General features: G+C 42.0%; 1 protein-coding gene across 4 annotated transcripts in view; it reads left to right on the plus strand.

The window, feature by feature from the left end:
- The window catches only part of mvb12ba (multivesicular body subunit 12Ba), a 91,557-nt gene that overhangs the window by 35,544 nt on the left and 30,169 nt on the right, over window positions 1-25,844 (plus strand). For all 4 annotated transcript variants that reach the window (XR_013132349.1, XM_077012110.1, XM_077012109.1 and 1 more), the window contains exons 4-5: window positions 11,920-12,016; window positions 16,227-16,356. Coding sequence is in view for 3 of the 4 variants with exons in the window: in XM_077012110.1 (XP_076868225.1) it covers window positions 11,920-12,016; window positions 16,227-16,356 (227 nt within the window). In the remaining variant the exon portion in view is untranslated. The remainder of the gene's footprint in view (window positions 1-11,919; window positions 12,017-16,226; window positions 16,357-25,844) is intronic.

Genomic DNA, 25,844 nt, shown 5'->3' on the forward strand with positions numbered 1-25,844 from the left:
ATATGGTCGAAATGATTCGAATCATTTCTAGGGGTGTGTTTAAAAAATCGATCTTTCGATTCAAATCGATCTTCATTTGAATGATTCGATATCGATTTATGAAACCTCAGATCGATGTTTAGAATTAGCCAATTTTCCCCGCATATGCGTACCGTTTTAACGTCTCGCGAGATCATCCTTTTTTTCTCAAGCACCGCCACTTGGCTGGGGTGATCAGTTAAGCATGGCTGCAGCAAAAGTAAAAAAATGTAGGTCTGATCCACATCTATGATTCAATGAACTACTAGTTCGCTGTGGTGCCAACCACTGGCGAGCGATCGATCGCGATATAATACTTAATTTGTGTCCATTTTACACCGCCACCCCCTCCAGGTTCAAATCTCACTCCAAGCGATCTTGAAAAGTTGGCAACCCTGTAGATGTATGGTTACATTTTGGATTCAGAAACCATGATGGTAGGGAAGAGTTGGATAAAAGCACAGCCGTGTGTAAACTGTGCAACATGGAGGTGAAATATTGTGGGAATACCACAAATCTGAGAAATCATTTAATGCGACACCATCCTAATATTCAAAAAACGCCAGAACCCAAACAAACTCCACTACAGAAGGCATTTGCGATTAAACTATCTACAAGTTCTCCCCGTGCCAAAAAAATAACCGAAGTGCTTGAATTCCACCTTTTAAAGGTGTATGAACCCTGCAAACATGTCTTTGTTCATTGCGCTGAAGCGCAGAATTCGAGAGGTGCACGCGATTACGTCGTTTTCGGCGCGCGGACCCTCACGCCGGTCGCGACGCGTCAAGATATACTTTATACTTAGTATAAAGCTGTGAAGTTTTCTCAGCAGTTGGCAATATTGTTACTGCAAAATGGAGCTGTCTCACTCCTCAACAGTTGGCAATATTGTTACTGCACAAAGGAGCTGTCTCACTCCTCAACATGTTGATCAATATTGTTACTGCACAAAGGAGCTGTCTCACTCCTCAACATGTTGATCAATATTGTTACTGCACAAAGGAGCTGTCTCACTCCTCAACATGTTGATCAATATTGTTACTGCACAAAGGAGCTGTCTCACTCCTCAACATGTTGATCAATATTGTTACTGCAAAATGGAGCTGTCTCACTCCTCAACATGTTGATCAATATTGTTACTGCACAAAGGAGCTGTCTCACTCCTCAACATGTTGATCAATATTGTTACTGCACAAAGGAGCTGTCTCACTCCTCAACATGTTGATCAATATTGTTACTGCAAAAAGGAGCTGTCTCACTCCTCAACATGTTGATCAATATTGTTACTGCACAAAGGAGCTGTCTCACTCCTCAACATGTTGATCAATATTGTTACTGTACAAAGGAGCTGTCTCACTCCTCAACAGTTGGCAATATTGTTACTGCACAAAGGAGCTGTCTCACTCCTCAACATGTTGATCAATATTGTTACTGCACAAAGGAGCTGTCTCACTCCTCAACATGTTGATCAATATTGTTACTGCACAAAGGAGCTGTCTCACTCCTCAACATGCTGATCAATATTGTTACTGCACAAAGGAGCTGTCCCACTCCTCAACATGTTGATCAGCTCCTTTTCTTGCAGAAAAATTTTACAATCTCCAAGATGTCAGAAAGCAGTCATGAATAAATATTAGTTTTTGGACCTTAATGTTTACAATATTCAGAAGTATGTTCATAAATGTTTTTGTTACATGTAAAAAAACAATTTAATTTGCACTTTAAAAGGCTGTTCAAAACCGCTTTCAATGCCTTTTCTGGTAAAGGAGCTATGTGGAAGAGTGTGCATTAATTGATATTAAAAAAAGAATGTAACTGTTGTTCACAGTATTTACTAATATCTTAATACATTTTAATAAAGTTTGAGTGTTCCTTGTATCATTACAACATTTCACATTCAAACTACACTTTTTATTGTAACTGAAATGTCCCTACAAGAATCGATATTGAATCGGATCGAATCGAATCGAAAATCGAATTGAATCGGGACCTTGTGAATCGAAATCGAATCGAAATGGGAAATCAGAGGCGATACCCACCCCTAATCATTTCGCTTTTTTATCACATTAAAAGAGATGGTACCGTCTCCCCAGTATTCGACCACTGTTATTATTTATTTGTTTAAATATTGTTATTTAATTAAAGGTAAGATACTTGGGACTTTTCAGTACAATACCACCATTGTCAAACAGCCCTGTCTAAATACCTTTTATATGTTATTAACAAACTGGTGTGCAATATATAATATTATGTGTAGCTGGTTCACATAAGTTGTATAAACCTACAGTTTTGATGCTGTCTGAAAAATGGTTTAAATAAAAGGTTTTGGATTTTTACTGTAAAAGTCATGCTATATAATTCATTCACTGCTTTAGTGCTATCATGTGGGACCATGCAAATCTGTATTACATGTAATACTTAGGTGGAGACGTTTTTCTAAAAGTCATGCATGGGGGGAAAAACCGTCAAATACCATGAAACCGATATCATTTCGAAAAATGACCGAATTTTGGTCATATCGTCGAGCACTAGTATGTGGCAATGTGGACAAACATTTGTGCCAAGTACTGCTGGAAAATGACATTTTCATCTCCAAAAAGCTTGTCGGCAGAGGGAATCATGAAGAGCTCTAAAATTTCCTGGTAGATGGCTGCTCTGACTTTGGTCTTGATGTAATACAGTTGACCTACACCAGCAGATGACATGGCTCCCCCAAGCCATCACTAATTGTGGAAACTTCACACTAGACCTCAAGCAGCGTGGATTGTGTGTTGTATAGTGTGTTGTATAGGGATGGGTATTACCACCGATTTCCCAGTTCGATTCGATTTCGATTCACAAGCTCCCGATTCAATTCGATTTTCGATTCGATTCAATATCGATTCTTGTAGGGAAATTTCAGTTACAATAAAAAGTGTAGTTTGAAATGTAATGATACAAGGAATACTCAAACTTAATACATTTTAATAAAGATATTAGTTTTAATACTGTGAACAACAGTTACATTCTTTTTTAATATCAATGAATGTATCCATCACTCTACAACAATGTACATGTAATGCACACACTTCCACATAGCTCCTTTACCAGAAAGCGGTTTTGAACAGCCTTTTAAAGTGCAAATTAAGTTGTTTTTATAACATGTAACTGTTGTGTTTCTTTCACTTAACACGAACAATAAAATCACGAGGCACAGAGACAGAGGGAAAGGAGATAACTTTCATTCTTTACTTTTTACCTTCCTAGTATCACTGCGCTGCAACATCACTTACTATAGTATAGTTACGCTAACTAATGAACAAGAAGAAAAGTAGTTCGCGTACAGTTTACTAAGACACATTTCCTCCCTTTCAGTTGTAAAATTTTACCAAACAAATTATTAATAAACATAACAATGTCACTTGTATTACAAAAATAAATTTTTTTTTAACACGTATCGATTCAATTCTCCACTATCACCTATCAGTCCGTAGATTTCAGTTTATCTACAAATTAAGTCTTTGAGGAGGTTTACGTATACGTTCTGGGTAACGCAGCTGTTGGGAAGTGGTAGGCTGTTCAGTTACAGGAACAGTAACTGAGTCAGACAAGGTCTGAGGTGTGTCTGGCATGATGAGAGCAAACTCCCCCGCATCCTGGGATGTAGGTAATGCTTCCCCAGTGTCCTTGTATTTACCTTGTACTGTCGCATCCAGGAGTTGGTCTATATGTCTTCGCCAGACCATGTTGTGACCAACCTTCACTGTGTATGTCAGAGGTCCAGTCTTTGAAACAATTTCACCTGGCTGCCATTTCTGGCATGCATTTCTATAGTCTCTTGCAAGCACTTGTTGACCAACATCAAAACTTCTGAGCAGGGCTTTCTTTTGGTCTTGTGTACCCTGTTTTCCTTGCATGTGAAGCCGCAAGTTGGGTTTCAAAAGATCCAAGCGCGATCTCAGATTCCTTCCCAAAAAGAGCATAGCTGGTGACTGATTTGTGACTGCATGAGGGGTGTTTCTGTAAGCAAGTAAGAATGTTGCTATCTTCTCTTGTAATGAGCCTGTCTCCTTGTTCATAGCTTTCAGAGATTGCTTGAAGGAGCGAATAAATCTCTCAGCAAGGCCATTTGTAGCTGGATGGTAGGGCACAGAGGTAATATGTTTGATACCATTGCTTTTGACAAAAACATGGAACTCATCTGAACTAAACTGGGTTCCATTATCGCTCACTAGCTGTTCTGGAAAACCAGTACGTGCAAACAATCCACGGAGAATTTCAATTGTAGTGCTGGATGTCGCCTTGTTCACTGTGAAAATTTCCGGCCACTTTGAGTATGCATCGACAGCTACCAGGAACATCTTGTCAAGGAAGGGCCCGGCATAGTCAATATGAACTCTCTGCCAGACAGTAGAGGGCCATTCCCATGAGTGTAAGGGAGCTTTCTGAGGTTGTTGCTGGGTTTGTTGACATCCTGGGCAAGCTTTAGCTGTCTATTCTATTTGACGATCAAAACCTGGCCACCATACATAACTTCTTGCCAAACTCTTCATTTTGACAACACCCATATGACCTTCATGCAGTGCTTCCAGTACTTTAGGACGGTGCTTTGGTGGCACAATCACCCTTGTTCCCCACATAATGCAGCCTTGGGAAATAGACAACTGTTCCCGTCTGACTGAGTACTCAGGAAACTGTGGGTCACCTGCCACAGGCCATCCTCTCATGGTCAGTTCGTAGACCTTAGCCAGGATTGGGTCTCGATTGGTCTCTCTCTGTATTTGAGTGGCAGTCATTGGAAGTGGTTCCATCTGTGCAATATGGAACATTTCAACTGGATCTTCCCCTGTCAACTTCGTACGTAGCGCACAAGGTAAACGCGACAGTCCATCGGCGTTAGTGTGTCGTCTAGTTCCCCTGAAATCAATGGCATAATCATAGGCCCCTAAGAACAGTGCCCATCTTTGTAAACGGGCGGCCGCCATCAGCGGTACACCTTTGTGGGGGCTGAAAATGGCCAGGAGCGGTTGGTGATCCGTTACTAAAGTGAAGTGCTGCCCATATAGGTACTGGTTGAATTTCTTTACACCCCATACCAAGCTCAAAGCTTCTCTGTCAATTTGGGCATAATTTGACTCAGCTGAAGTCAACGACCTGGATGCATATGCAATTGGTCTTTCGGATCCATCAGGCATGCGATGTGATAACACTGCACCAATGCCATAAGGGGAAGCATCGCAAGCTAGGTGTAGGGGCAAGCTGGGGTTATAGTGAGTAAGCACATTGTCTGAAGTTATTAACTCCTTTGCTTTTTGAAAGGCTTGCTCACAAGCTGGTGTCCACTTCCATTTTCGCTCCAGCTGTAACAGACAATTCAAAGGATGAAGGACCATGGAAAGGTTTGGCAGAAACTTGTGGTAGTAATTTATAAGGCCCAAAAAGGAACGCAACTGACTTACATTCACTGGTTGTGGGGCCTTGAGGACAGCACTAATTTTGTCCTGAGACTTGTGAAGTCCATCTTTATCTATTACATGTCCACAGTATTCTATAGAGTCTTTGAAGAACTCACATTTGTTCTTGTTTGCTTTCAGTCCAAACTCTGCCAATCTGGTTAAAACAGCTTCCAGGTTTGCCAAATGAGTCTCATCATCAGGACCAGTGATGAGGATATCATCCAGAAAGCACTGTGTGCCAGGGATACCCTGTAGAACTTGGTCCATAGCTCTCTGCCACACTGCTGGGGCTGAAGTTACACCAAAACTAGTCTATTATAGCGAAATAGACCTTTGTGGGTATTGATGGTCAGATAACTTTTGGAGTCCTCCACTTGCATCTGCAAATATGCCTGTGCAAAGTCAATCTTTGAAAAACTTTTCCCACCTGCAAGTGATGCGAAGATATCATCTATGCGGGCAGTGGATATTGGTCAGCACGTAGAACCGGATTTATGGTCACCTTAAAATCGCCACAAATGCGTACTGTGCCATTTTTCTTCACTACTAGTACTATAGGCGTCGCCCAGTCTGACCAATCCACCTGAGACAGTATACCTTGGTCTTCTAAACGCTTGAGTTCTGCTTCAACTTTAGGGCGGATAGAGTACGGCACAGGTCGAGCCTTATGGAACTTGGGCTTGGCATTATCCTCAAGTGCAATTTGTGCCTTTATATGTTTCAGAGTACCGATATCCTCTTGAAACACCTGAGCTGACCGTGCCATTAGCTTAGCTAGCTGCTCTTGTACCAAGGCTGGACTGTGTGATGTCATGAGCTGCACTGCTTTGGTGGACTTCCAGTTAAGCTGAATACTTTGTAGCCATTCACGTCCAAAAAATGGTACGCCATCATTTTGCAGGACATACAAATCAAGTATCCTCCGCTTGTTTTCATACTTCACTTTAACTTTCACTTTCCCCACAGGTGCTATCTTCTCCCCTGTGTATGTCTTTAACATTACTCTGGTGTGTTTAAGTTTCAGGTGCGAGAATTTTTCTTTGTAGGTCTGGTGGGAAATGATTGACAAGGCGGACCCTGTGTCCAATTCCATTTTTTATTTCACTCCCTCAACTACAGGTAACACCCAGATTCTTTTATGATCTTCAAAAGAATGTAGTTCTAGAGAAGTCAACTCTTCCCAAACGTCCGAGGAGTCTGAGTCTGTGTCATTCATATCATGTACCTTTTTGTGTTTGCTACCTAATTTCCAGTTTTTTTGCTTCACCCTCATTTTGCATATTTTCTGAATGTGACCTTTTTTGTGGCATTGTCTGCAGTCTTTATCTTTGAACCAGCACTCGGAAGGCTCGTGTGACCTTTTTCCGCATCTAAAGCAGCATTGGCTTTTCTCTGCGCGCTTTGTGGTGAATTTGTTCACTTGGCAGTCTAATACGGTCTTTCTTTGCAGTTCGAACGCGTCCTTCGCGGCTGTTTCCATTGAAATCGCTATTTCCAACGCGCGAGTTAACGTTAAATCATTCTCTGTAAGCAGTCTTTTTTGTGTGCTCTCATTGTGCAGCCCGCATACAAACCTATCTCGTAGAGCATCTGATAACCCTCCGCCAAACTGGCAGTGCTCCGCGAGCCTGCGCAGCTCTGCAATATAGTCTGATATGGACTCGTTCTTCTGCTGGTTACGCTTATGAAAGCGAAAACGTTCAGCAATGACTAGCGGTTTGGGATTTAAATGCATCTGCATCACTTCCACGATTTCTTTAAACGTTTTCTCAGCGGGTTTTACCAGTGCTGTTAAACTGCGTAACAGATTGTACGTCTTTGCGCCCATGACCCTTAGGAGAACAGCCACTTTTCTTTCATTTTCAATGTCGTTTGCCAGGCAGTACTGTTCAAGTCTCTCTATATATGTTGTCCACTCTTCCACTGTGCTATCAAAAGCATCCATCTGTCCTAGATGTCTGTACATCTTAGCTGAAATGGATGGTTCACGTTACTCACTTTCCTTTCGTGTTCGTCCCCTCTCGTTCAGCAGTACCAGCGCCCCTGTTAGCGGTCGTAGGCCGGAGATGTCAGAACAAAAGTGTAGTTACTGACGAAAGAAACGCCGTTGTTTGTTTCCGACCACTTGTCCACCAAAAAAAAACGTAGGGCTCCAAAATCCTCGTCGCCAATTTTGTTGTGTTTCTTTCACTTAACACGAACAATAAAATCACGAGGCACAGAGACAGAGGGAAAGGAGATAACTTTCATTCTTTACTTTTTACATTCCTAGTTAGGCTTGTCACGATACTAAGAATTACAACTTCGATACGATACTTAAAAAAATATTGAAATTCGATACCATTTTCGATACCAAAGTCAGATACGGTGCTAATTTCCGTTTTAAAGCCTTTTTATTTTTTTTAGAAAAAAACAAATGAATGTTGCTTTGTGTTTGAAAATGCTTGAAATTGTAACTTCATTTCACAACAAATATCTGTCTGACTGAACAGTTCTTTTGTATTAACAAATACAAGCATCTTGTAATTCCAGGATGAAACATGAGAGAACGTGAAGACGTTACGATTGGGCGTTTTGAAAATAAACAACCATTAAATAATGTGATAAAAAAGCGAATAATTTCGAGTACATGTATAAATATTTAACTTATCCCAACAAACATGCGACATCAGAAAGACGTTAAAATCAAGTCTGTATCACGTCGGTCAGTCCAGACCCATTTTTGCATGTCTGGTGGACGTTCAAAACTGGTTCAAAATCTGACAGTGTGACTAGGACCTTAACCTTTTAACTTAACATGAACGTCTATGACGAGTTTTCTATCTGAACGTCTGAGGACCTTTATTGGATGTCAGGACGTGCAAAAACTGCAACTGAACGGCAGTAATAGACGTTTAAAAAAGACGTCGCTAAAACTTTCATTCTGGCTTTTCAGTGGACGTCTTTTGAACGTCTGACAAAGTGTCTTTGCTCGTGCTGGGAAATATTGAAATGGACCTTGAAAGTGACATACAAGTGTTTGAATTCCACAAGGTGTATGAACCCTGCAAACATGACTTTGTGAACCCTGCAAACATGACACGCGAGGTCGTGCACCTCTCGAATTTTGTAACTTTGCGCGTGCCGCGTCTCAGCGCAATGAACAAAGTCATGTTTGCAGGGTTCAATTCAAGCGCTTGTACTAATATTTCCCAGCACGTTAAACTTAATTAAGTTAAATATTTATACATATACTCGAAATGATTCGAAATATTGCGCTTTTAATCACATTATTTAATGGTTGTTTATTTTCAAAACGCCCAATCTTAAAGTCTTCACGTTCTCTCATGTTTCATCCTGGAATTACAAGAGGCTCGTATTTGTTAATGTAATACATGAAAACTGTTCAGTCAGACAGATATTTGTTGTGAAACGAAGTTACAATTTCAACATTTTCAAGTACTTTAGCCTAAATTGCAGCACTTTTCAAACCTGAAACACAAAGCAGCATTAAAATTCGTCAGGTAAGTGTTCATTCCCCTGTTTTAAGGGGTGTTTTTTTTATACTACCACATATAGTTTCGGACAACACTGCAAAGCGGAAAGTATAAAGCCTCCACCGCTCGCGGGGGTTCGCGCAAGGTGCGTGCAGAGTCGAGCGCTATGGTCACTCAACCAGGCTTTAGCGCCCTTCGTTGAAATGTTCCAAAAGCACCGCTTGCAAACGGGCTTGTTCATGTCCTTCAGTTTTCCATCTGTATCTGCTTCGAATCCAACAGCACTGCATTTGCTTTAGCTGCCATATTAGCATTACAAACTGTCCTGTGCATTACGGTAGTTTGGGTGGGTCAAACGAAAGCGCATTTTATGTAAAAAGAATCGATACTTAAGGGAAACGTCAGTGGATTTTCAGAGAGTGGAATAGGTTTTATTTCCCTGTATCGGCTCACTTCTTCCCGTGATTTGTCAGCTGCCGTTTTCTCTGATAAAGTGTCTTTTGGGGTGTAGGCTAGTCCAAGGAGTGACATCAATGCAGAAGATTCCTTTGGTTTCTTGGGTGGTGTAGGGGCATCATTTACTTCAAAAGAATCATTGCAGTTGTCTTCTTTCTCTACAGGTACAATGTGCTCTGCTCCGTCACCATCAGATTGTTGCTTTTGAAAGATGAAAATATTCAAGTATAAACTTCAATGGAAAACTGATTAGGAAATCCAGTCACACACACACAGAAAAAAAAGTACGAAACTATCACTGAGTACCACACCCCTGCATTACTGGGGAGGTATCACACACACCACACTATGAGTGTAGGCCTTTATATGAATATATAATTTATATAATACATATTAATGGCACACATTGGTCCTTAAACCATTGTTGTATTGTGCTATTTTAACACTGCAGGAGAATATTGTTTAATATTCTAAGGAAAGGGATTATTTTGAATGTATGTCTGTATAAAGCTGTAGAAGTTATTTTTATATTTGCATAACTTACATTAGATGCTTCTACAGGCTCCAGAGCAGCAGCTTCAGTAACCAGTCTAGAAAAGTGTTGTCACGGGCCTCATCAGTCAAGAAAGGCAGGGCCTTGAAACGAGGATCTAATGCTGATGCGACATACAGCTTGTCTTTCAGCAGAACATATCTTAAAATAAATTTTACATGGATCAATTACCACAATGCATTATATACATAGATTTACCTAAATGCATGCACAAACTGCATGTATATTAATTGTAGAATGTAAAGTGACCAAGCATATAGCCCTTACTAGAAATCCATTGTATTGTCTTTTGTATATATTTATTTATTTCTGCTCATTATAATGGATATCCCAGTCCCTCAAACACACAAGTGAGCATACCTTGATTTCAAGTTGTTGTGTGCAGCAGTCTTGAGGTCCTTAATCACAGTGGAGTCATGGGTCACATTGTTCATCTCCGCAAGGAGCTGTGCATGTAGAGGTGCAATGACGGATAAAGTTTGAGACTTTTCCTCCGACATTACCAGTGTGGCTGTCTTCAGAGGTCCGAGAGCTTTCACCACATCTTCTGCGACAGTTATATCAAGCTCGCTCAGCGTGCAGAGATCGCTTTCATTCCTGCGTACTTCTGGAGAAAGCAGAGTTGCAGAGATTGCCGGCTGCTGCTCCAAAAAGCGTTCTAGCATCTCCAGTGCGCTATTCCAACGAGTCGCCACATCAATCACCAACTTGTGTGCAGGCAGGCCCAGTGTCCTTTGTTGCTCTAAGTTTGTGGCTAGCTGTAGTGCTACGGTGAAAAAATGATGCAATGCGCCTCACTTGCCCAAGCAAACGCGCAACAGATGGAATTTTGAGCGCTGCCTGTGAGGCTAAATTGAAGGTGTGGGCGAAACATCCAATGTGCAACAAGTTGGTTAATTCCACAGCACGGGTCATGTTCGCAGCGTTGTCCGTCACGATAGCTGGATCTTTGTTTGCAAGGTCCCACTCTTGTATCACTTCGGACAATAGTTCAGCAAGATTACTGGCTGTGTGACTAGTTTCGATTTCCCTTGTCTATAAAACATGAGACATGAGCCTCCATTCGTCGTCGATATAATGAGCCGTAATTGTTAGGTACGAATCCTTTGCTCTGGATACCCAGCTATCACAGGTAAGGGCGACCCCCTCTGTCGACTTAAGTGAAGTTGCGAAACTGTGCTTCACATTTCCATACAGGTTTGGAATGGCCACTTCACTCAAATGTTTACGTGTGGGTAAAACATAACGTGGTTCCAGAACATTAATTAGGTTTCGGAAGCCATCATTTTCTACAACGCTGTATGGATGTATATCCTTACATATAAAGGTTACCAGAGCTTCGGTTTTTTTTTTTTTTTTTGCACGGGGAGAACTTGTAGGTAGTTTCATCCCAAATGCCTTCTCTAGTGGAGTTTGTTTGGGTTCTGGAGTTTTTTGAGCATCGGGATGGTGTTGCGTTACATTATTTCTTAGATTTGTGGTACTCCCACAATATTTCAACTCCATTTTGCACAGTTTACACATGGCTGTGCTTTTATCCAGATGTCCCCTACCATCATGGTTTTTAAATCCAAAATGTAGCCACACATCTGACTTCAGGTTCTTGGGCGTCTTCACTCTTGCTCCAGCCATGCTTAACTGATCACCCCCGCCAAGTGGCGGTGCTCGAGGGAAAAAAAAGGATGATCTCACGAGATAAAACGCGAGACGTTAAAATGGTACGCATATGCGGGGAAAATTAGCTAATTCTAAAGATCGATCTCAGGTTTCATAAATCGATATCGAATAATTCAAATGAAGATCGATTTGAATCGAAAAATCGATTTTTTAAACACACCCCTAGTGTTGTATCAAGACCATTGTGGAATTGCTTCTTAAAGTTTCTCTCATTGTATAGTATTATCTTGACAAAATCTTGATGAAATGAAATTTGTTTTTGGGGGCAATAATGATCACCTTCTATTTTGTTCATTTTCCACAGAGTCATTTAGGAAACGTGTTGGTAGACATGAAACTGATTGACATTAAAGACACACTGCCTGTGGGCTTTATCCCAATTCAAGAGACTGTGGACACACGTGAGCAGTTTTTTTTTCTTTCCCCTCTGTTGTTCTTGTTCCAGTTCTCTCTTGGCCAGCTCTCCCCAGCTCTCAGTGTGTTTCAAACTCTGTAACTTGATCACAATGACATTATACAGGGAATGGAGAACAGTTAGCTTTCAGGCAGATCCCCAGTAAGATTGTAAATATCTTAATTTTATTTCACTAGTTTCACTAATAATAATTTTGCAATGTATAATTTGCATATATTTACATGACTAAGTAGCATTTATTCTGTGGATAATTTGATAGGAGTGGTGCCCCCTATTGACTAGCTGCCACTGGTATTGGCTCTGATCAAGCAGCAGAGAAATGTTGTAATGTTAATTTACACTGAAGGAAAAAATATTCATATTCATGAGTTAGGAGATTTTAAAGTTATATTTATTTAGTGCCAGGAAAAAAAAATCTGTGTATTAACTTTGATGAATGCTCCCCTGTTTCAGTACCCTACCCATTCCTTTGAAACCATGAACCTATAAATTCTATAGACACCACATAAAATTAGACCATTTTTATTTGATAATATTATCTTCAGAGTATATGTAAAATATATTGAAATCCACTTAAAAGAGGTTTTCTAAGGAGTGGTGCAGATCTTATCATGGTACAGTCCAGATAAAAGTCACATGAAATTGCCAGTTGTAAATGTACTGTTAGGTAATGTTGAATATGTATATATGTATATAACTGAATGTATATATGTATATAACTGAATATTAATGGATTTGACCTGTTTTGTTAAGTGATATGTTTGTTAAGCTCATTAATATTATGTTTGCCTCTTTTATCACCTTTTGTACAGCCTTTCTGTATTATTTGCTGTCCACATATACACTATATTGCCAAAAGTATTTGCTCACCCATCCAAATGATCGGAATCAGGTGCTCCAATCACCAATTCCAATTCCATAGCCACAAGTGTATAAAATTAGGCACCTAGGCATGCAAACAAACATTTGTGAAACAATGGGTTGCTCTCAGGAGCTCAGTGAATTCCAGCGAGGAACTGTGATAGGATGCCACCTGTGCAACAAATCCAGTCGTGAAATTTCCTCGCTCCTAAATATTTCACAGTCAACTGTCAGCTGTACTTTAAGAAAATGGAAGCGTTTGGGAAGTACAGCAATTCAACCACAAAGGTAGGCCACGTGAACTGACGGAGCAGGGTCAGCGGACGCTGAAGTGCATAGTGTGAAGAGGTTGCCAACTTTCTGCAGAGTCGATCACAGACATTACAACTTCATGTGCCCTTCAGATTAGTTCAAGAACAGTCCGCAGAAAGCTTCATGGAATGGGTTTCCATGGTCAAGCAGCTGCATGCAAAGCCATACATCACCAAGTGCAATGCAAAGCGTCGGATGCAATTATGTAAAGCAATTTAGTGGAGGCACATTCTCTAGAGCAGGGGTACTCAAATAGAAATGATGTGGGGCCACTTTTTTTTAATGAATGAAAGGTCTATTTACGGGTGGGGGGGGGGTGGCGTTGACTAACGTGAACTCTTGACCGGGGGGGTTGAACGTAAATTGTTGGGGGGGGGGGGGGGGGGGGGGTGGCAAATGTATTTGGTCATCTGCTATCTTTTATTGTTGCCATGGAGGCAATCCCCAGCCTCGTCTTGATATCGCGGTGCGTGATTTCAAAATAAGAGCGGATAGTGCGATTGAAAAAATAAATCATAAAAAAATTTTTTAAACACTTTTCAAAACAGCTCGTGGGCCAGAAATAGATAGCCTGCGGGCCGCTATTTGAGTATGAGGGCTCTAGAGTGACGAATTGCACTTCTCCATCTGCCAATCTGAATGACATTTCTGGGTTTGGCGGTTGCCAGGAGAATGGTACTTGTCTGACTGCATTGTGCTAAGTGTAAAGATTGGTGGAGGGGGGATTATTGTGTAGGGTTGTTTTTCAGGAGCTGGGCTTGGTCCCTTAGTTCCAGTGAAAGAAATTTTGAATGCTTCAGCATACCAAGACATTTTGGACAATTCTATGCTGCCAGTTTTGTGGGAACATTTTGGATCTGGCCCCTTCCTCTTCCAACATGACTGTGCACAAATCAAGGTCCATAAAGACATGGATGGCAGAGTCTGTTGTGGATGAACTTGACTGGCCTGTACAGAGTCCTGACCTCAAAGCGATAGAACACCTTTGAGATGAATTGGAGACTGAGAGCCAGGCCTTCCCGTCCAACGTCAGTATATGACCTCACAAATGCACTTCTGGAAGAATGGCCGAAAATCCCCATAAACACACTCCTAAACCTTGTGGACAGCCTTCCCAGAAGAGCTGAAGCTGCAGTGGGGGGCCAACATCATATTAAACCCTATGGATTAGGAATGGGATGTTACTTAAGCTCATATGTGAGTCAAGGAAGGTAAGTGAATACTTTTGGCAATATAGTGTATCTTAAGAATTTCAGTGTTGTCTGTGTTTTGTTACTAATGAATCTAATAATGGTCTTGTTCTTTTCTGGACTTAGTTGTGATCAAATTTATTCAACCCCCAATGCTGCGAAGGGTTTTATGGAATTCAGTGCACATTTGTAATTGTGTTCATAATGAAATCTTACAAGGACTTGTTAAAGAACTAAATGCAACTAAGATAGCATCAATTTTTTTTGTCATAAAGTATTAAATGGCCATTTTGTGATTTCTTCATTGACACAATTATTCAACCCCTTTACGACTACCACTCCTAAGAACAGAGGTTCATTCCAGTGTTTTCCATCAGGTATTGAAAACATCTGTGGATGTCAACGAGCAGCAATCAAGCATGATGAGCACCAATTAGGCAGATTTAAAAGGACTGTGATACTCAGCTCCTTCTAGACATCTACTGGTGTGTTTCGAAGCATGGTGAAGGCAAGAGAATGGTCCCAGAAGACAAGAGAAGAGGTTATTGCTCTTCACAAGAATGGCAATGGATATAAAAAGATTGCGAAGTTGTTAAATATTCCAAGAGACACTATCGGAAGTATCATTCGCAAGTTCAAGTTAAAGGGCACAGTGGAAACGTTACCTGGTCGTGGCAGAAAGAAGATCCTGACCGCGACTGCTGTGCGCTACCTGAAGCGTAATGTGGAGAAAAATCCCCGCGTGACTGCTAAGGAACTGAAAAAAGACCTGTCAGATGTGGGCACTGAAGTTTCAGCTCAGACAATAAGGCGCGCACTGCATAACGAAGACCTCCATGCCAGAACGCCCAGACGCACCCCCTTGCTGACTCCAAGGAACAAGAAAAGTCGACTGCAGTATGCCAAAAGTCATGTGGACAAGCCACAAAGGTTTTGGAACAGTGTACTGTGGTCAGATGAAACTAAATTAGAACTGTTTGTTTGGGACAATGGACCAGCGCTATGTTTGGAGAAGGAAGAACCAGGCTTATGAACAAAAGAACACCTTGCCTACTGTGAAGCATGGCGGGGGGTCAATTATGCTTTGGGGCTGTTTTGCTTCTAATGGTACAGGAAAGCTTCAACGTGTGCAGGGTACCATGAATTCCCTTCAGTACCAGGAGATCTTGGAGGAAAATGTGATGGAGTCAGTCACAAACCTGCGGCTTGGGAGACGTTGGACCTTCCAACAGGACAATGATCCGAAGCACACATCCAAGTCCACTAGAGCATGGTTGAACATGAAAGGCTGGAACATTCTAGAGTGGCCATCGCAATCACCAGACTTGAATCCAATTGAGAACCTCTGGTGGGACCTAAAGAAGGCAGTTGCAGTGCGCAAGCCTAAGAATGTGACTGAACTGGAGGCTTTTGCCCATGAAGAATGGGCTAAGATACCCATAGGTCGCTGCAAGACACTTGTGTCAAGCTATGCTTCACGCTTGAAAGCTGTCATAACTGGAAAAGGATGTTGTACTAAGTACTAAAAAATAATGTCACTAGGGGGTTGAATAAAACTGATAATGATGTGAGCACAGTAAAGACATTTGTGGTTATTCCATCATAAATATTATGTTATGTTTGTCTAATTTATAAGTGCCTCTTTGATATAATTGTAAATAAGATGACTGAAATGATCAAAATCAATGTCAAACTGGCCAAAACACTTTATTTCAGTGGGGGTTGAATAAATTTGATCACAACTGTAAGCTAACTGATTGAGTTTTTTTTCCCAACCACACTGCAGAATACTACTTGATTTGTTTCTTTCTCTCTGTTTCTCACCCTCAACAGAGGAGCCAGCATTCAGGAAGAGGAGGCTGTGTATTAAGTTCATCCCAAGGGACTCCACTGAAGCTGCAATCTGTGACATTCGCATCTTGGGTCGCTCCAAACAGGCCCCACCACAGTATACATTTATTGGGTTAGTTATCAATATATGCAATGAGAATTGTGATTCAGTTTTTTCAAGACTTGGTGCCAGTTGCCCACATCCAGATTAAGCCTAAGGCCAGACTAAAACAAATTTCCAATGGTGATTTTCTATTGGTGCTGCAGAATTATTAGCTCCCTCAATTAATGAGTAAAATTCAACATACATGTGCTTCTCAAAAAATTTGAATATCAATAAAAATGAATCAAAATTTATTTATATAACCCTTTTTACAACAGTTGTCACAAAACAGCTTTTCAAGTGTCCGAGTTTTCAAGCCCCCAGTGAGCAAGCCAAGGGTGACAGTGGCAAGACAAAACTCCCTAAGAGCATGAGGAAGAAACCTTGAGAGGAACCAAGACTCAGGGGGGGAACCCATCCTCCTCTGGCCGACAGTCACCATAGCAACAATTGGAGAGATACATAAACAAAGATAAGATGGGAATGATAAATAATTTCTTTTCCACATCTTTGTGTGGATGTGTATACATGTCCTAAACTTCTTGATGCTTGGTAATAGTACATAGTACAGGGCTGTGGAGATACATCCATAGAAGGGGAGAATTCAGGGTGGTGAGAAGGGCCAGGGCAGTGGGTTAATCATTCATTCACAGCTGGTTAGGCAGAAGCTGGCTGGCTCAGGGTGGATATCAGGAAAGACTTGTCCCTCCTCATCTTAGTATTTCTCGGGTAGGCGGGCAGCCATTTGGAAAAAGAAAAGAGGGAAAATTAGGAAATTTAAAGATTTCTGGAGTGTAGCAGCAACTGCTGTATTCAATTATTACAGCCTAGCTAAAAGGGTAAGATCCAGAAGGTAACACAGATTTGGGATCATTCTGAGACATTGGCATCCATCCACTATACCATGGGTATTCAATAAAAAATTATTTCACTAGGTTACATCTTCCACAAACTCCCATACAGCCTCACTTTGTTTCAGAGTTTACCGGCCAATTGGAATCCGCTTGGTGGTATCACGTAGTAGAGCCAAACTCGCATGCAATTGGTCCGTAGGTTTCTTTGGACACATGATCGTTACCGTAAGGACTGTAAAAGCAGCGCCAGTAAACTACAGGAGTCAATGGCTGTGTTCGAAATAGATTACTACATACTGGATACTGCATACTGGACTCAGTATATACTGGATACTGCATACTGGTCCTCGTAGTAGTATGCAGTACAGTTTCCAGTATGCGACAAAAGCAAAGCAAACTACGGGGTCACGTGAACGTAGCGTTGCATGATGGGATGCAGTACACCACGAAGATAGCTCTGTTTGCGTACTGGAATATTTTGCGGAAGTAGTAGGTCATCCGGGTATGTTTCGCGTACTGGAAATTTTCATTTTGGTCACATACTGCATACGACATACTGATTTGGGGCTCGATCAGTATGCCAGTAGTATGTAGTAGGCTATTCCGAACACAGCCAATGTCATTACCTAGTGTTTTGCAAGTTAGACGTTTGCTAAGAAGCACAAATAACCATAGACAGACATACAATTTAAGAACAACGGCAAGTGGTATCAGCTAAGTTAGTGCTCTGGTAAGAACTCAACAAACAGGTGGGTCTTCAGTCTACGCTTGAAGATAGCAATAGACTCTGCAGTCCTAGCAGCTAATGGAAGATCGTTCCACCATCCTGGAGCCAGGATGGAGAATAGTCTGGAGCTTTGTCTTCCATGAGACTTTAAGCATGGAGTTTCGAGTCGAGCCAAGCTTGAGGTTCTGAGTGTTCGCTGTACGGATCGGCTTTTGACCATGGACATCATGTAGGGAGGGGCCAGTACATTTTTGGCTTTGTAAATAAGTATCAAGGTTTTATATCTGATGCGTCCCGCTACTGGAAGCCAGTGAAGAGAGCGTAGCAGAGGAGTCACATGTGAAAACTTGGAGAGATTGAAGACCAGTCGTGCTGCAGCATTCTGAATTAGTTGTAGAGGTCTGAAGACCTGCAAGTAGGGAATTGCAGTAGTCCAGCTTAGAGATTACTAGAGACTGCACAAGCACTTGAGTAGCTTCCTGTGAAAGGGTCGTATTCTCTGTATGTTGCAGAGGAGAAATCTGCAGGGTCTGGTTTTGAAACGTGTTGAGAAGGACAACTCATTTCCACCCAGGCTTCGTGCAGTTTCTGATGGTGTTAACAAGGTGTTCTCAAAGGAAACTGTGAGGTTGTTGTGTGGGTTTGGGGTTCCTGGAATGTACAGAAGATCTAGAAGAAATAAAACTGATGATAGCTTGTTAGCCTTGGCAGCATGGAGCTTCTCGGTCACTGCTTTGAGGGCAGTTTCTGTTGAGTGTGCCCGTTTGAAGCCAGACTGATTAGGATCATGGAGTTGGTTCTGGGTGAGGAAGAGAGATAATTAGTCATAGACAGCTCACTCCAGAGTTTTTGATAGAAAAGAAAGAAGTGATACCGGTCTGTAGTTTTCATGTCAGAGGTGTCAAGTGTTGCTTTTTTCAGGATTGGTACCACCCTTGCCATCTTGAACACGGTAGGTACATGACCCGAAACTAAGGAGTTGTTGATGATTGCTGAGATGAACGGAAGGAGTTCTCTTGACATTCTGGAAAAGAGTGGAAGGAATTGGGTCCAGTGGGCAGTGGGCCTCTCTCTTTGGGCATCCAGTGGGATCCAGTGAGAGAGAGGAGAAAGAAGCCAAGGAGTTTAGTGTTGGGTTAGATATACTAGTAGGAAGGTTGGGAGCTGGGGAGAAGGACTGAGGGACTGCTGCAATCTTTTCTTTAAAGAAGATGACCAAATCGTCAGGTGTGAGAGAAGATGGAGGAGAGGGGGTAAGGGAGGGTTAAGGAGAGAAGAGAACCCCTGGATCTGTACTATCTAAGGGGGAACATTAATTACCAAACACTCATCTAAATATGTAAGTTTTCAACCTAGACGTAAAGATTGTGACTGTATCAGAGTCCTGGGCACATTCTGGAAGGTTATTCCATAGTTGGGGGGCCTTGTAAGAAAAGGCTCTTCCCCCTGCTGTTACCTTATTAATTGTTGGAACTAATAAGAGGCCAGCACCCTGTGATCTTAGTGGATGTGAGGGTTCATAATAGGAGATAAGTTCCTGGAAGTAATCAGGACCAAGCCCCTGCAGTGCTTTGTAAGTCAGTAGAATAATTTTAAAATCAATACAGAATTTAATTGGAAGCCAATGAAGGGCTGATAGGACTGGCCTGATATGATTGAATTTTCTAGTTCTATTCAGAACTCTGGCTGCGGCATTTTGAACTATTTGAAGTTTAATCAGATTCCTATTTGAGCATCCTAACAGTAATGAGTTATAGTAGAGTTATAGTAGTCTCATCTAGACCTAACAAAGGCATGTACCAATTTTTCTGCATCATGCTGTGATGATGCATTTCTTAGCTTGGCAATGTTGTGGAGATGTAGAAAAGCTATCCTAGTAGTATTATCTATATATTTATCAAATGATAGGTCAGAGTCGAGTATGACACTGAGATTTTTGGCTACTAAGCCAGGTGTAATGGAGTAGTCTGTGACATTTAGCATTACATCTGGTATTTTCTGTCTTGCGAACTTTGGGCCCAGAAGGAGAACTTCCGTCTTTTTACCATTAACCTCTTTGACAATTTGCGCCCCCTAGCGATCCCGTCGCCGGGCAAAATCTGTTTATCCACACAAAATAATTAATATCGCCATGAAAACGCAATTCTTAAAACGCAAACACAACACACTGATTGTATTTTTTAAACTAGTATAACATCCTGCATACCGATTTTCAGCCATCTACAAGCAACTGTTTTCAAGAAATCCCCTTCTGGACACACCGTGTTTACAACATGTGGTTTACACGTGCAACTTGACTCGCCATTTAAATTGTCCTTTTAAAAAGTATGCGAATTAAGATGACCATGTTTTGTCACCTAAAAATTGTGTACTAATAAGGCTTTAATTTAAGACCTTAACATCGTATATCCGTTGTGGATAAATACCTTAAAAAGCTTGCTCACCTCACTGCAAAATTTTGCGTAATCCACTTCCTGAATGAGACGCTCCGACAAATCTGCCCCCTAAGCGTCACCGAAGCATTTGGAAAGCTGATTTGTCCTCTTATTACAAAGCTGAAGGGGTTCTGCTTTGATTTGAGTGGTTTTTATTGGTCAGAAGGGGGGTAGTGACTTTGAACGACAGATTTTACAACCTCTCCCCTGGCGAGGTGCGAAGGGGCGGGGGGGGGGGGGGGGGGTGAACCTATAAGCCCACAGAGACAAGCTGGAGCCTTAGAAGTGATTGAAAGCTGTTCTAACCAATAGTTTACTTCCTTCTGAAGCTAACCAGCCCTCATTTGCCATGATTGGTCAATTATATTTTTACTAACCCTAGGCCTCGGAAAGTCGCCGTTCATTTCCAATGTCGGTCTGCTAGCATAGCAACATAAGCTAACCTTTGCTAACCTAAGCTACGCTCCCCAGAACACACTGTTCGGCGAAACTGAAGCAGCCGTGGATTATTTTGTTCGTTTTTATTCCGATTGCGGATACTTTCGACCATAAAAGGATTACTTTGTATGGAATATATGAGCAATTTTCGGAATTTTCGCCAACCTGGAAGTGAGACGGTACACCCGCATGTTAGCATGTTAGCTTGGTTGGCTAAGGGTGTGTATCGGGTGTGGCATATTTGGACAGGGTGTGGTGAACTTGACATTCCTTGGAACAAAGTGGAATAACTTTGCAATGCTTGCATGGATTTGTTCATTTTTTCTGTGTTATTAGAAAAGACCATAGCGGAATATATTGCAAATTTACAGACCGTATTGAATAACTATGTGAATATACATGCTTATGATGCTCAAGTTCAAGTGTGCATTTCTGACATTCCTGGCATATTTGCATGAGCGATAGAGGCTCAAAAATAAAACAAACCAAGGAATATGATATTGAAGTGTATCAATATGTTCCCCCAACTGTCTACTTCAGTTTGAGCCATGAATGATCATTTTCATATATGTACAACTTGAGATATCTAGTTTTATAGTGGACTATGTCGGGCATCTGAGGAATTTTAAAAATGGCCGCTGGAATGTAGCTGCACAAAGAGGTTAAGTTGGAGCAAGTTTAGCAACATCCAGCATTTTGTCACCAACATGGCGCCCTTGGAGGCAGATGTGTTTGCTCTCTCTGCTCAAGAATGCAGGCTTTTTCTTTTTTTCTTCCTGTGCATTTATGTTCTCTGCAGTGCACAAGTGCTAAGCGATATTGGCCTACGACAGACAAATTCTGCTGGACATTGCAACAGATAATAACCATGGATTTAGCTTTATTCCACCGGAGCTTCAACTTATTGTCCGCACCCGCAGCCACCACCACCAGGAAGACCCAGACCTATCGACCGCGAGTGAGCATGCTGACCCGAGGAGAGCGCTTCAGAGGCGGCAACGCAAGCAAGGCAAGAGGGGAGGACTGCATGCTAGGCTAAAGGCCCGCGCTTGCCGACCACCAGTGCCTAGCCTTTTGCTAGCGAACGTGCAGTCATTGGAGAACAAGCTGGACGAGTTGAGAGCTAGGATAACATCTCAGCGGGAAACGAGAGAGTGCTGCGCTCTGATTTTCACTGAAACATGCGGTGTAAAAACATACGGACAGTTTATAAGCACTGCTCACCAGACCTGGAGCTTTTGATGCTAAAATGCCGTCCCTACTATCTACCACGGGACTTTTGTGCTGTGTTTTTAGCCGCTGTTTACATTAATCCGCGGGCTAACTCTGCGGCAGCACTCTGCAAACTACATGATGTCATCAGTGTGTTGGAGACGGCTCACCCTGAGGCAGTGTTTATCATTGCTGGTGATTTCAACCAGTGCAACTAACAGACTGTACTTCTAAAATATTTCCAACACGTAGGCGTTCCAACCCGGAACAAAAACACCCTGGATCATGTGTACAGTAACATATGCGGTGCATATAGGGCTGCACCCTGCCCCCACTTTGGACACTGAGACCACATCTCCTTGTTCATGCGATGCCACTCGCTCGCAGAGGTTTAAATTACGGTGATGGTGTGTAGGAACATTCACTGATAACCATACATCTATAATAATAAACCCTTTAAATTTAGTGCTGTCGTTAACGGTCTACCACTGTAGATTCACGTACCCTCCTATAATCTTAATTCAACGTTATCGCTAAACAGTATTCTGAACTAGTAATATAGAACTGTCTAGCTGGATGTCGGCTAGTATCTTTCACTCAACATAATTTTCAAACAAAAGTTATGAACTATCTTCATTTCAACAAATGGCGATTTGGAGCTTGTTGAGATGATTTAAGCGAGTGGCCGATATGCAGAGTCTTTAGATGTCTGTCAGCAGAGGCAGGCGGCGTTTCTGGACAACGGAGGCCACAGTCACGCAGCACTGGCCACACTAAGTGCCACGATTATGTGGCAGCTGCCACAAGGTGCCATTTCTGGGTGGCACAGTGGTCACTATCGTGCTGCTTACATGCCACTTACACGCCAAACAGGGACCGCACCCTTACAGGAAATTTAGCAGAAAAACGCGCCTCCCAATGACCTCTGATATGTTTTGTGATTGGCCAGATGCAGTTCGATTAGCTCTGAGTTTGTTTGCTCATCCTAAGTATCCCGGATGCATTCCCGACCCGAATTTCAACCTGAACCTGAATTTCGACCCAAACCTAAATTTCAACCTGAACCAGAATTTTTACTTCAATTTTTTTCAAGGTTTTAGTGACACTAAAAAGCTCCATACTGCACCCCACCCTCTGTGACTGGCTTTTGGACTTCCTAACAGGCAGGCCCCAGTCTTTCAGGATTAGCAACAGGACTTCAGCCAGCATCAGCACCTACACCGGCCAGGTTTATTGGCCATGTACTGAGTGAAATGACAGCGAGCTTTAGTTGGGAACAGTTGCTCATCAACAGTAAAGTTCTCACCGGGCGTGTAAGAAGCAATACTGTTTTTCACAAATTTATCAAATATCTCCGAGATCATGGCAAATTTATCAGTCGCAAGGCGGGCAGCCCTTGTGGTCATCAAAGCGCAGATAGCGCATGATATCTCTGAATGTCTGTCTAGGGGGGGGGGTCTCCAGGGGTCTCCAACACATCGCTCGTGAGCTACCAGTAGCTCGCCACCCCTTTCCGAGTAGCTCGCCAAAGGGCCAATGAATTAACACACTCCCTCTCGTGTTCTATTGCTCAATTAGCTGCCAATCAAAAAGTTAGGCTGCCATTAATATTGAATAATCCAGGGGTCACCCACGTCATGAGTCGCCCGCGGGCTTGTTAAAAAAATTGCTCACTATAGTGCGAAGCGCTGCATCGTTTGTTTTTGCTACTATTATAGATTGTCCGCGGTTGCTAGCGGTCTTCCCGCTTAGCAATTGACACTCGCACACTTTCGCCCTCTCCATCCGACACCTCACATTGTTCGCCCTCCGATTCCATCTCATTAATATTGCACAGCATGTCCAGCACTTGCTTTGGGGTGTACATGATTCTCTGTGCCATTTTTATAACGCACTATGCAACCTTTCAAACGCCCAAACTGAGGAGTCACGCAAACTGTGTTGCTGTTCAAACGCCCAAACTGAGGAGTCACGCAAACTGTGTTGCTGTTCAAACGCTCAAACTGAGGGGTCACGCAAACTGTGTTGCTGTTCGATCACCCAAACCGAGCTTTCAAGCAAACTGTGTTGCTGTTCGATCACCCAAACCGAGGAGTCACACAAACTGTGTTGCTGTTCGATCACCCAAACTGTGTTGCTGTTCGATCGCCCAAGCAGAGTTTTCACTCAAACTGTGTAGCCACGTCCCGACTAATTTATAGCTCACATTGCCTCATGAATGCTATTGTGAATAAGTGTTCATAACAGCACTGCCCATGCCATCATCTCAGTTTCGCTCGCAAAGGTATGCATTTACATACGTAACTTGCATTCTGCTTAATTCTTTTGTAATGCCAATGTGTCAAAAGCAGCCATACATAATGTATGTATCTAACAGCTAGCACTGGCGAAGAGGGATTATACCCGAGAGATAATTCCTTTGAGATATTGACTTGATAAGTAATTACCATTCGCAGAATTCCTGCAAACTACTAAAGCATTTATTAGGCAAAGCAAGACTCACTCACGGTTTGAAAACCGTTGATGTAAACTTATATATAGTATATATTAAATAATATTAATAAATAAAGTATATATTTTAAGACTTTGGAAAGTGAAACGCTTTCACTTTCGTTCAACGGACGAATTCCGTTTTGTCTTTACACATAATCAGTTTGAACTTTGTGATTAATTTAGTTTTGAAAACTATTGATCTTTATTTAGTTATACTAAATATTAAATGACATACGAATCTTTGCGACACCCGCTGGCAGAAAAGAGAATCACAGTCTTGAAGTGTAGGCGACGACGATAATATTACAGAGATACGAGCGAAATCGATTTAAACTAGCCTGTGCAGGGTTTCTTTTAACAATGTAAAAATACTAGTTTATTAAAAGGACAATTCTGGGAAAAGTCATGAAATGAGGGTTCTGAAATTGGATCCAGTGCAAAGATATTATTTTATTTTGTGCTGATGCGGTCAAGTGACCGGTGCCCGGCGCTTCTAGGTATAATTAGGTTGAACAGAGGCGGCGCTTCTAGTAGACGTCACAGCGGTCAAATGACCGGCGCTTTGGCGCTTCTAGTGTTACGAGCCTCCTGACCAGTTGCATCACTGTGTGGTACTGCAGCGTGACCATGATGGACCACAAATGCCTACAGAGAGTGGTGACGACTGCAGAGAAGATCACCAATTCCCCACTGCACTCTCTGCAGAGCATCTACAACCAGAGTCCAAAGGAAAGCTGCCGCCATCATCAAAGACCCACCCACCCCCAGCACGGGACTGTTCAAACCTCTGCCCTCAGGCCGGAGGTACAGAAGTATGATGTGCAAGACCTCCAGACTAAAGAACTTCTTCCCCACCGCAATCAGAGTTCTGATCAGAAATAACTATTCACATTTCAGACTGTCCAGACATGGGTACAGAAGTGTGATGTGTAATTCCACTGTTAAAGAACTTGTGGATATTTACACCCCACTGTCACTTTACTGTAGCACATGTCTACAATCGCACTATTGCACTTTTTGCTGCAGATAATTTTGTTTCTGTCCAGGACAACACTATACATTAGGGATGCACCGAAATGAAAATTCTTAGCCGAAACCGAAAACCGAAAATGAGGAAACCAAGGCCGAAAGCCGAAAACCTAAACACCGATATAGCCTACATTATGCCAATTATTAGTAACATTGGATTTATGGCTAACCTCACTAAAATCAAGGCATTGCTATTCAAAGAATAAATCAACTACAAAATTTGATTTGAAAATATTTATTTAGCACTGACATTACAGTAATGCATATTATAAAATAAAATTAGTGGTGGGCCGTTAACGGCGATAACGCTGACAACGGCCGACCACTAAT

The sequence above is a fragment of the Brachyhypopomus gauderio genome, chromosome 7, assembly GCF_052324685.1.
Source record: "Brachyhypopomus gauderio isolate BG-103 chromosome 7, BGAUD_0.2, whole genome shotgun sequence".
Lineage (NCBI taxonomy): Eukaryota > Metazoa > Chordata > Actinopteri > Gymnotiformes > Hypopomidae > Brachyhypopomus > Brachyhypopomus gauderio.